The sequence below is a fragment of the Mobula birostris genome, chromosome 24, assembly GCF_030028105.1.
Source record: "Mobula birostris isolate sMobBir1 chromosome 24, sMobBir1.hap1, whole genome shotgun sequence".
Lineage (NCBI taxonomy): Eukaryota > Metazoa > Chordata > Chondrichthyes > Myliobatiformes > Myliobatidae > Mobula > Mobula birostris.
The window spans coordinates 42,732,475-42,744,976 of record NC_092393.1 but is presented as its reverse complement, the minus strand read 5'-3'; the positions used below and the strand labels follow the sequence as shown (position 1 = coordinate 42,744,976).

At 38.6% G+C, this 12,502-nt stretch overlaps 1 protein-coding gene across 4 annotated transcripts in view; it reads left to right on the top strand.

The window, feature by feature from the left end:
- The window catches only part of tbc1d16 (TBC1 domain family, member 16), a 126,197-nt gene that overhangs the window by 81,780 nt on the left and 31,915 nt on the right, over nt 1–12,502 (top strand). For all 4 annotated transcript variants that reach the window (XM_072242706.1, XM_072242705.1, XM_072242707.1 and 1 more), the window contains exon 7: nt 5,392–5,540. In XM_072242706.1, coding sequence (XP_072098807.1) covers nt 5,392–5,540 — 149 coding nt within the window. The remainder of the gene's footprint in view (nt 1–5,391; nt 5,541–12,502) is intronic.

Genomic DNA, 12,502 nt, shown 5'->3' with positions numbered 1-12,502 from the left:
CTCAATGGCACACTCCCTCCCGCTCTCTTTCTGCCTGCTCACTTCTGTCCCTGTTTCCAGCAGATTTTCTTCTGTCCTTGTTTTACCTGCCATGGGAAGAGCAAGGTATATACTGTAATCCAGGTGGCGAAGGGTAAAAATTCTGTCAAGTGAGAATGGGAAATCGAGGCTTACTGAGTTTGGACTTCCTGAGATGAGTCCCAGTGAGTTTATGGGGAGTGTGGGAAATGAAACCCCAGTGAGGTTAAAGGGGGTGCTTGTGATGGGTCCTGGTTAGTAAACGGTAAGAGAGCAGGACCCTAGCTTAACTTGTAACATTCACTGAAAACTAACTTACAGGTGTAACAGGCCCTTTCAAAGTCACATGGTATGTTAGCCATGGTTGTTGGAGTAGCTGACAATGAAGATCATATAGGGCCTATAGCGTGACTAGGAATATTCTGCATAAAAGCTTCTTCTTACCTTTTCACATTTGTTTTCTGTACACCTGAAGTCCAGATCATTAATGTATGTTCAGAAAATGGCCCTAGCACTGACCCTACCTCCCTTGGGACTCCTCTGTGCTCTTCCCAGTAGTCTGACAAATAACTTTCCACTATTACTCTTATTTCCTATTGCAAAGTCATACTTTAATTTTGACGTCAGGCCTATTTGCTCACTTCAGATGTAACTTTACCTTTTGCAAATCCATATGAACTTCATTTTCCTCATCAACAATCTGTTTCTCTTTAGTTATTTAAAAAAATTATTTCCAGTTAGTTGGACACAATTTGCCGTTAACAAAACTGGCTGTCTCAAACTGAAGCCAGACTTGTCAAGTGACTGCTAATTCCTTCCCTGTTATGGTTCAAAAACTTTCCACGCAATTAAAGTTAAACTGACAGATCTGTAGTAGCTGAGTTTATCCCTGTATTTTTTATATATAGGAGTGTAACATTTTCAATTTTCCAGACATGAAACATCACTACTGAATTTGGTATTCCGAAGATTACAATCAGGGCATCTGCACTTTCTTCCTTTCCTTAGAAATTTAGAGGGCATCCCATTTGGAAATATGGGATTCTTGAAATTTATTTTATTTGGCCTTTGTTAAAATACCTCATCTGGGCTGCTGATGAATGCATGAACATTGCAGCAAAATGATTATAATTTTTAATGCTAAAACTAAACAAGCAAATCACTTAGGGAATAATGGAGCAACCCATCAGTCTAACGTGTTTAGCACATTGTGTCCATGATTTAGAAAAAAAAATTGAATCTGAGCCATGAGTTGTATTTCTTCAGGCAGCTAACTGCTGAACTTGGCTTCAACATTGGACACAGTACTGAATGAGGTGCCTTGTCAAAAGGAAGCATGAAAATTTGGCTGTGTCTTATATCACAATCTAGCTCTAGCATATCGTACCAGCTGGCCACAGATGAGGATTGGCAGAGAAACCATGAAAAAGTCTGCAGTTTCCTACCCATCCTCTCACCCTGGGTCTGCTGAAGAGAATATTAAGTAGTTGAGGATCTTTTTTTAGAGAAAAAATGTACATCCTTTTTTTAATGTATCTGCATTTATTTTTGCTCTGTGCCATTTGGCTTTCTGTTGTCTTTTGAATGACTACCCCAGACAGGGAATGTGTTCCCTCAGATGCATTCAGCTGTAATTGCACCTTTTAATGTCAGTTTTATTGCAGTGAAGTTAGCATAAATCCACACCTGAATATTGGCAGTCAGTGATTCGTAATCTTAGCATTTATATGGAATAAGAATCAGAATACTGAAGAACATTTGTCAGTCTTATTATCATTGTTTTGCTATTGCAATTTCCAGTGTTCATATTTAACATCAGATTTGCCTATGCTATACTACCGTACTGAGCTCGCACTGCTATTATCCCAGCAGCATGTCTTCTATCCTGCTGGTCAGCAGAGTGGCTTACAGTGAGTTTGTTACACCTATCTCTGATTTCTAGCTGCAAAATGCCCCGGGATCATCCTCTAAATGAACCAGTAGTCATCCATGCAGAGAAAAAATATATTCTCTGAAAAGTCTGTGGTATTCGGAGCTCTGTTTTAAAATGTGTTTATTAATATGGGCCAGTTTATAGCAGGTATATAATACACACACACACATACTTTGTATTTATAATGGCTAGATTCTGAGATGTATGATTTTAAAATATAGTATTAATATTTGTTTATTTTCTGCTCATCCTTTATTTATTTTGGCTTTATTTAATCAATGCCTCAGTTAGAGATTTCTTTGCTCAAAGCCTAGTTTTTATCCCAGTTGCTAGTCCCTGCCCAGCTTCATTCACATGTGATAGTCATGATTCTGATTGGAATTTGAGAAGCAGTAAGTTTTCACAACTAGAGTTGGGGAGATTCTACACCAGCAGGAAGCAGATTAGTGATGACCTGCAGAAAATGTGTGGCCTGTGGAGTCTTGACAACAACACAGTGATGCTCTTGGCACAGCTGATAACCCAGCCAAGATTAGCAGGAAGAAGTGTATGTCCCATTTCTGAAGAAGGCAATATTTATCTGAAGAAATTCTTAAATGTAAATACAAATATTCACTGACAGCTGCAGTGTACTAATTTAGACATTGAATACCTTAGTATCTTTCTCAACTGTAGCTCTGACCAATTATTATGTATTGTAAAGATCAAATAACAGTAAAATAGTACTCTGCTTTATATTAGGCTGATTTTTAAAAGATTCTGTTAGTTTGGAACATATTTTTCTAAGAGGTGTAACTTGTGTTTTTAAATACTACACAAATTCTCCAATTGTTTCTGGCATGGTGGTATGATGGGGGGGGGTTGTTAATAAACGGGAAAATGTGTCTTAGTGGGAAATTTATTTAGTAATTAGATTATTTATTTAAAACAATTTTATTTCTGGGTTACTAATAGAGTTGCAGAAGTCAGTTGCATTAAGGGTGCAATCTGTTTTACCTCCTCAAATTGACCTCAAGTCCCCGCTGTGGTTGACTATTTCATGAACCTCAATGCCCTATACGATCATCCAACTAGATGAAAGTGCGTTTGCCAATTTAGTCTTTATTTATTTATGTCAAGAATTGCTACAATTACTTCCCATTCCACTTCTATATTGATATTCCTCATGTCCTTTGAGAAATAATTCTTGATCTCTTTTATTTCTTATTTCTATGCTATTGCCTTCAACTTTATCCAAAAAGAAGGGTTACATTTATGATTCTGGTATCTTCACTCCGACCATTCCTACCTTACCGAATGAGCTTTCCATAAGCTTTCTCTGTTTTTTGAAAATCCATGTGAATGGATGGAAAATTTGTGAGGACCAAAGCCACGGTCTTGTGCCTCGGTTACAAATTAAATTTCCTTGCCTGTGACGCAAATTCTCTTCATGGTATCTGAAACTGAATCAAACTATTCACAATCTTGAGTTCAATTTCATACTTTCTTCCAGTGCCTTCACTAAGCCCACCTCTTTTCAGAATTGACCAAATACTCTCCTGCCTCAGTTGATCTGTTACTAACATCCATATCCTTGTTACAGCAACTCTTGTCTAATTCAATGCACTTTTATCTGACCTTCCTCGTTCTTCATTCCATGAACTTGCTATCCAAAATTCCACTACCTGTGTCTTCACCAATCACATCTGTGCTTACTGACCTGTTTTGATCCTGGTTAAATGGAACCTCTATTTCGTTTCATTAAAATTCTGACTCTCATTGTCTAATTTCCCTGGTAGTTTTGTCCTTCTGTTTTACTGGAGCCTTGTACTCTTAGATCAATATAGATTTGGTGGGCCAAAGGATCCATTTTTGTGCTCTATATTTCTCTGTCCATCTATATCAATCCCATTTAGTCCATATCTTTCTAAGCCTTATCTACTTGTATGTCTCTCTAAATGTCTTTTAAATATAGTAATTGTAACTGTTTTCACTCTCTCCTCTGGTAGTGTGTTGCAGTGTAGTTTAAAAAAAACTTGCCCCTCAGATCACCTTTAATACTCCTTCCACTCACCTTAAACATGTGTTCTTTTGTTTTTGGTACTTAGATATTAGCCCATCTTCATTTACAGTCTCTTGAGAAACCCCAAATTTAATCCCTCTTCAGCTAGTGATTGTTTCTTCAGCTGCCAGCATTACATTCTCAAATTCTGTCCCTGAACATCTTCTCGTTTCCCTGTTTATTTATTTATTTCTCTAACCACGGTTTGATTATCTGCCTTAATACTTCCTCATAGCTCAATGTCAATATGTTGTTTGGTAGCACTCCTGTGAAGTGTTTGGGATGTTTTGCTGCATTAAAAGCATTATGTAAATGGAAGCTGTTAATCTAGGCTGACACTTGAGTGTAGTATTGAGCAAGTTATGCATAGCCATTTGGATGAGATGTTATTAGTCTGTTCAGGTATATGTAAAAGATCCATTAATTGAATTCTCACACAACTTATCAAGAGAGTTCATGAAGTGACTGGATATTTACCCCTTATCAGAGTGCATATTTAACTCATTGCTCTATTTAAATTAGCTGTATTGTTGAGATTCATAAGTGACCACACTTCAGTACTTGATTGTGACCTTTGAGATACTTCAATTATATATATTTTATTTATTCAGTTTTGTTTCCAGAATCTAGGTAGTTTGCAATATGATATCAAATGTGATGCGTAAAAACATATAGACAAGTACACCAGCTATTTTTCATACAAAACTCCTGCAACTAATGATAGGAATATAAAGTAAACAATAGAAATAAGAGTAGACCATACAGCCTTTGATCCTGTTTCACCATTCAATGTAATGCTGATACTCATTCACCACCTACCTAGTGTACAATTATACCAATTCTCTACTGTCGAAAAGGATAAACTTTCTCAAATGCCCTTCAAAGGACACCATCATCTTAAAAGCCAACCTTAGAAATCTCCATTAACTCCAAAGCCTGTAAATCCTTCTAAACAAAGAGATGGAATTTGCTTGCTGTTGTTGAAAACTAAATTCTGCCTGCCAGGAAATTTTGATTCCTATCAGCATGGTTGATTGGAATGCTCTAAGTTTGGTTGGTAAAATTCATGCTTGTAAGATTCCTTCAAAAACGATATTTCAACTGTGGGACACTATTGTCACATTCTTGATTAAAAAAAAATTGTCATGTGAACTTTAAAGATTTTCAGACTAAATGATTTTGTTAGTCATGGAAACTACTTTTAGGCTACATACAAAAATAATTAGAGTTGCATGCCTTTGCTACTGCTAATAGTCTATTGTTTGGGAAGAAGGTATTCTTGCTTATTCCTCCACAACAAATGTTAGTTCGTTATTTTAATGAAGGACTATTTGGTAAATAAAAATAGCTTATAGGTGTGGAAAGGAATCATGAGGACTTCTGTGTCTTTTTTTTAAAGGCAATATTTTTTGGTGGTATTGACCCTGCAATCCGTGGGGAGGTCTGGCCATTTCTGTTACAGTTTTACAGCTGTGAGTCAACGTCAGAAGAACGAGAAGCTCTCCGTATTCAGAAGCGTTTGGAATATGAGGAACTCGAGCAAAAGAGGTAATACTTCTTCAGAGCTTAAGAATTTTTTATTCCACTGCCATTACTTAAAATTCAGCTGTAATTTCCTGATATGTGGTAAATTTAAGAGTGGAGCCAGCAAGATGATGTTTAATTAGAGTAGTCAGTGCCTAAGTCGAACTTGTTTTAAGAACTTTGAAGAAAGAATAAATAGAATTTTAGAAAAGTATTTCAATGCAAAAGGGTAATTGGGAAGAAATAGTAATGGCCAAAAAGTAAGGAAACAATAAGTTTAGAGAATAGGTCAGAACAAAAAGAGAAAAAATGAACAACATAGGAAGTAATAACAAAATGCCTTTATAAAACGAAAGCCAGATTAATGAAAAGTAAGAGCATACTAGATTGACAATACTGTACAGCTATCTATGGACCATTAGCAATGTAATAATTTGGTAGTAACTAGTTGTGAAGAACAGCTGCAATAAAAATGATGGTAGAAAGGACAAGAATGCAAGTTCCATATAGTGGCCTTGCATACAGTTAATTAAGATTGAGGAAGCCAAGGTAAGCAAAATAGAGGAGCACAAGAGCAAGAAAGTTATTACAAAGCTTTATAAATTACTGGTTTGGAAACATCTGGATCATTATGCCTATTCCTACCCCCACATTTTATGAGAGATGTCAAAGCTTTGGAGAGGGTTTATTTGAGTGGAACTAAATTGATTCTAGGGATGGGGACGTCAGTTATATGGATAAACAGGAGAAACTGAGGTGGGGGTTGGAGTTCTTTTGGAACACTTGATTGAATCAGAATCAGGTTTATTATCACCAGCATGTGACATGAAATTTGCTAACAGCAGCAGTTCAGTACAATACATAATATAGAAGAGAAAATAAAATAAAAATAATAATATTAGTAATAAATAAATCAATTACAGTATGCGTATATTGAATAGATTAAAAATGTGCAAAAAACAGAAATACTGTATATTTAAAAAAGAGTGAGGTACTGTCCAAGGGTTCAATGTTCATTTAGGAATCGGATGGCAGAGGAGAAGAAGCTGTTCCTGAATCGCTGAGTTTATGCCTTCAGGCTTCTGTGCCTTCTACCTGATAGTATCTGTGAGAAAAGGGTGTGCCCTGGGTGCTGGAGGTCCTTAATAATGGATGCTGCCTTTCTGAGACACTGCTCCCTAAAGATGTCCTGGGTACTTTGTAGGCTAGTACCCAAGATGGAGCTGACTAGATTTACAACCCTCTGCAGCTTCTTTCAGTCCTTTGCAGTAGCCCCTCATACCAGACAGTGATGCAGCCTGTCAGAATGCTCTCCACAGTACATTTATAGAAGTATTTGAGTGTATCTGTTGACATGCCAAATCTCTTCAAACTCCTAATGAAGTATATTCGCTGTCTTGCCTTCTTTATAACTACATCGATATGTTGGGACAAGGTTAGATCCTCAGAGATCTTGACACCCAAGAACTTGAAGCTGCTCACTCTCTCCAATTCTGATCCCTCTATGAAGATTGGTATGTGTTCCTTTGTCTTACCCTTCCTGAAGTCCACAGTCAGCTCTTTCGTCTTACTGACACTGAGTGCCAGGATGTTGCTGCGGCACCACTCCACTAGTTAGCATATCTCATTCCTGTACGCCCTCTCATCAGCAGATCAGATTCTATCAACAATGGTTGTATTGTCAGCAAACTTATAGCTGGTATTTGAGCTATGTCTAGCCACACAGTCATGTGTATATAGAGAGTAGAGCAATGGGCTAAGCACACACTCCTGAGGTGCGCCAGTGTTGATCGTCAGCGAGGAGGATATGTTATCACCAATCCGCACAGGTTGTGGTCTTCTACTTAGGAAGTCAAGGATCCAGTTGCAGTGGGAGGTACAGAGGCCGAGGTTCTGCAGTTTCTCAGTCAGGATTGTGGGAATGATAGTATTAAATGCTGAGCTATAGTCGATGAACAACATCCTGACATGGGTGTTTGTGTTGTCCAGATGGTCTAAAGTCGTGTGAAGAGCCATTGAAATTGTGTCTGCCGTTGATCTATTGTGGCGATAGGCGTATTGCAGTGGGTGTTTAAGATCATGAAAGTTGTAGACAGAATTGATAGATAAAAACTGTTCTAGTGGCAAAAGCACCAAGGATTAGGGAACATAGAATAAAGGCAATTGAATGGAAGAAAATGACATGAAGCAGGCAACACACATGAAATGCTGGAGTAACTCAGCAAGCCAGGTAGCATCTGTGGAGAAGAGTACAGTCGATGTTTTGGGCCGAGACCCTTCAGCAAAACTGGAGAAAAATAGAAGGCCTGCTTAAAGGGTCTCGGCCCGAAACGTTGACTGTATTCTTTTCCATAAATGCAGCCTGGCCTGCTGAGTTCATCCAGCATTTTGTGTGTGTTGTTTGGATTTTCAGCATCTGCAGATCTTCTCTTGTGAATGACCTGAAGCATTTTTTTTACCTCAGTAATTGGAGTCTGAATTGCATGAGAGGGCACAGTAGAAGCATATTCGATTGTGGCTAGATAGAGCTGGATAATTATATGATTGTGATTGCAAGACCCTGTCGGACATTGGTAATGTAAAATACTGCAAGTCCGGTTCACTCGTTCATTGGAGAGACCAACGGTGGGGAATTGCATTGCCCTTTTTGTGGCAAGGACTAGATCTAGGCTAAGGCCCTTGGGTCGTCTGTGTCAGCTGACCAGGGGAGGAGATGCCAAACGGTGTGGGAGAGCCTCTGTGGGGCATACTGGAATCTGTACTAGGTTAGGCCTGTTCTCTCCCATCAGTGCTGCCCTCCAGTGTTCACACTGTGGAAAGGCAACTTAATTCTACAATTTTACAGGGACTTGGGCTATATATATTTTTTTTCTCTTTGAGAATGTATGCTTTTCTGAAATTGTAACTATATGTGCTATTTGTGCTCTGCACTGTGTGCTGTTGGTAATGTGTTTTGCACCTTGGCCCTGTTTCATTTGGCTGTATTCATGAGTGAATGATAATTAAACTTGAACTTGAAAGAATTTACACTGTTATGAGGAGGAAGTGGACTAGCTGGATTGTCCTTCCAGTGGGCTAATGTTGGCTTGTTGGGACAAATGGCATCCTTCCATGCAATAGCCATGAAGTAATGTGAATATCAGGAAATAAAATTAACAAGAATAAAAGGACACAAAACAATAAAAGAATTGAGATAATAAGGGATTGGACACTTAATAGCATATCACTAATTATCAATTAATGAAAATTAAAAGGGAAAAGCAACCTGACAAATTCCTGAAATGAGAGGTAAGGAGACATTACTGATGAGTCTTCAATCACAAACCTGGTGGAAATCATGTACAATAATTGGACAGTCTAAATCAAGAAGTTAATAGTGATCTGCAGAGCAAGTACTGTAATCATCGTGGTACTCTAATAATTAATATGTAGAACAAATCAGATTGGCAAAGATTGCATTCGGATGAGTTCATGGACAGTAGTCAGGACAATTTCTCAAAATAATATAATGTAGAACCAATTAAGGAACCACTTTTTAAACTCTGGTCACGTGTATTGATTCACAATTAAGTTATCACGGTAAGAGGATCTTCTGGAAAGAGCAATCATAACATGACAGTTACTTAGCCCTGAGAGCTTAGCTAGTTCTTACGAAAGCAGAGTTGCCTAAAGTAGACTAGCAAATGTTGCAAGATGAGTGGCTAATGAACATTGGATTGAATGACATGTCCCTTGAGCGGCAAAGTAGCAGCATGAAGCACATTTAAGAGATGAGCAGGAATTCCTTCTTTTGGAACATCATAATTATTTCAAATTCTTCATCCCAAAGACCTGATACGTTGAACAAAATTAATGCCAGAAGAGATAGACCTTTGTTCTTCATGGGGAACAGGTGGAAAAGTAAAGCTGATTGAAGATCAGATCAACCATGAACTATTTGAATGGTGGAATAAGCTGCAGTAGCAAATTGGTGAGCAGCCCAATCCTGTACCTATTTCACGTGATTTTGTAGCTTGCTCTTATGAAGGCAGAGTTGACCAAAGGAGACCAGCAAATATTGCAGGATGAGTGGCTGTTGGACATTGGATCAAATAATCTAACAGAAATAACATCTCTACCTTGCTGACAATCAGCATTAATGCACCTTAGTGATATGTGCTTAACCCACTGCTCTACTCTACACCCACGACTGTGCCATCTATAAATTTTGCTGACAACACAACTACTGTTGGCAAAATTTAAGATGGTGACGAGAGGGTGTACAGGAACAAGATGTATCAGCTAGTTAAGTGGTGTCGCAGCAACAATCTTGTACTCAATAAGACCAAAGAACTGAATGTGGACTTCAGAAAGGGTAAGATGAGGAAATACACACAGTCCTCATAGAGGGATCAGAAGTGGAAATAGTGAGCAATTTCAAGTTCATGCCTGTGAGGACCTAACCTGGATCCAACATATCGATGCAGCTATAAAGAATGCATGACAGTGGCTATAATTCATTAGGAGTTTATTTGGTATGTCACCAAAGACACTCAAGTTTCTACAGATGTAGCATGAAGAGCATTCTAACTGGCTGCATCACCATCTGGTATGGGGGTAGAGGGGATGCTACTGCACAGGATTGAGAGAACCTGTGGAGAGTTGTAAACTTAGTCAGCTCCACCATAGGCACTAGTCTCCATAGTATCCAGGACATCTTCAAGGAGCGATGCTTCAAAAAGGTGGTGTTCATCATTAAAGACCACCTTCACCCAGGTCATGCCTTGTTCTCATTGGCACAGAAACCTGAAGCCACACGCTCAATGATTCAGGAACAGCTTTTTCCTCTCTGCCATCTGATTACTGAATGGACACTTAACCCTTGGAACAATATCTCGCTTCTTTTTTAATTTCTATTTTTGCACTACTTAACCATAAGACATAGGAGTAGAAATTAGGCCATTTGACCCATTGAGTCTGCTCCACCACTCAAACATGGCTGATCCTTTTTTATTCTCCTCCTCAACTCTATTTCCCGATCTTCTCCCCATAATTCTGATGCCATGTCCAATCAAGAGCCTATCAATCTCTGCCTTAAATACATCCAACGACCTGGCCTCCACAGCTGCATGTGGTAACAAATTCATCACCCTCTGGCTAAAGAAATTTCTCTGCATCTCTGTTTTGAATGGACACCCCTCTATCCTGAGGCTGTGCTGTCTTGTCCTAGATTCTCCCACCATGGGAATCATCCTTTCCATATCTACTGTGTCTCACCAGTGCTTTATGAAGCCTCAACATCACGTCCCTGCTCTTGTATTCTAGACCTCGAAATGAATGCTAACATTGCATTTGCCTTCCTCACTACTGACTCAACCTGCAAGTTAACCTTTAGGGTGTTCTGCACATGGACTCCAAAGTCCCTTTGCATCTCAGATTTTGGACTTTCTCCCTGTTTAGAAAGTAGTCCTCACATTTATTTCTACTACCAAAGTGCATGACCATGCATTTTCCAACATTATATTTCATTTGCCACTTTCTTGCCCATTCTCCTAATCTGGCGAAGTCCTTCTGCATCCTACCTGTTTCCTCAACACTATCTGCCCCTCCACCAATCTTGGTATCGTCTGCAAATTTGGCAACAAAGCCATCCATTTCATCATCTAAATCAGTTATATACAGCATGAAAAGAAGTGGTCCCAACATCAACCCCTGCAGAACACCACTCGTCTCTGGCAGCCAACCAGACAAGGATGCTTTTATTCCCACTCGCTGCCTCCTTCCAATCAGCCAATACTCTTAACCATGTTGGTAACTTTCCTGTACTGTAATACCACAGGCTCTTAACTTGGTATGCAGTCTCATATGTGGCATCTTGTCAAAGGCTTATTTTAACTATTTTTTTAAAATTATATATAATATATTTCTGTGTGTGTGTGTAGGCATACTGTAATTCACAGTTTTTTCTATCATTATGTATTGCATTGTACTGCTGCCGCAAAGACAAATTTCATGACATATGCCGGTGATATTTAACTTGATTCTGATTTTATTGGAATAGAAGTGGGTATAAATGAACAAGAGAATGTTGGAATAAATAGTGTCAGAGGAAGAGAGGATGGTGAAGAAAACTTGGTATGCTGGCCTTCATCATCAGAGCACTGAGTCTAGAAGTTGAGACATTGCAGCCTTGCATGGAGTATCGGTCTGGTTTTGGTCCCCTGCTTTAGGAAAGCTGGCATTAAGCTGGAAAAAGTGCAGAAAAGATTTACAAGGATGTTGCCAGAGTTTGCAGGGATGTGTTATATGGAGAGATTGGGCAGCTAGGACTTTATTTCTTAGAGTACAGGAGACTGAGGGGTGACCTTATAGAGGTGTATAAAATCATAGGGGAAAGCAATAGGGTGAATGTACACATTCTGTGTCCTTGGGATGGGAAATCAAGAGAGCATAGGTTTTAAGCTGAGAGGGCTGACAATTTAGTAGGAACACAAGAGGGATGTTTTTCACACAGAAGGTGGTGTGTGTGTGTATGTGTATATATATATAGAAGAGAGAGAGTGACTGCCAGAGGAAGTGGTTGCAGCAGATAAAATAACAACATTTAGAAGATATTTGGATCAGTACATGGATGGCAAAGATTTCGAGGTCAAGCATGGGCTAATAGGACTAGCTTTGATGACATCTTGGTCAGCATGAAGAAGTTGAGCTAAGGGTCCTGTGCTGTATGACGGTATGACTACAAGATTACATTGAAAGAGAAAAAGGGGATATAAGGTCAAGGAAACAATAGTACATTAAAAAATGTTAACAATTCTGACATTTTCAACCCTTGTCCTGCATTGCAAATTTCAAAAAAATTTCCACTTTTATAACTTTTAATGCCAGTTAGAATGATTAACAGACTAACAATGATCAAACTATCAAAGGACATACATTGCTGCTTATTCATGCAAAATATCTGTATTGTGTCACTTAGATAATTATTATCAGTGGAAGAAAGAATC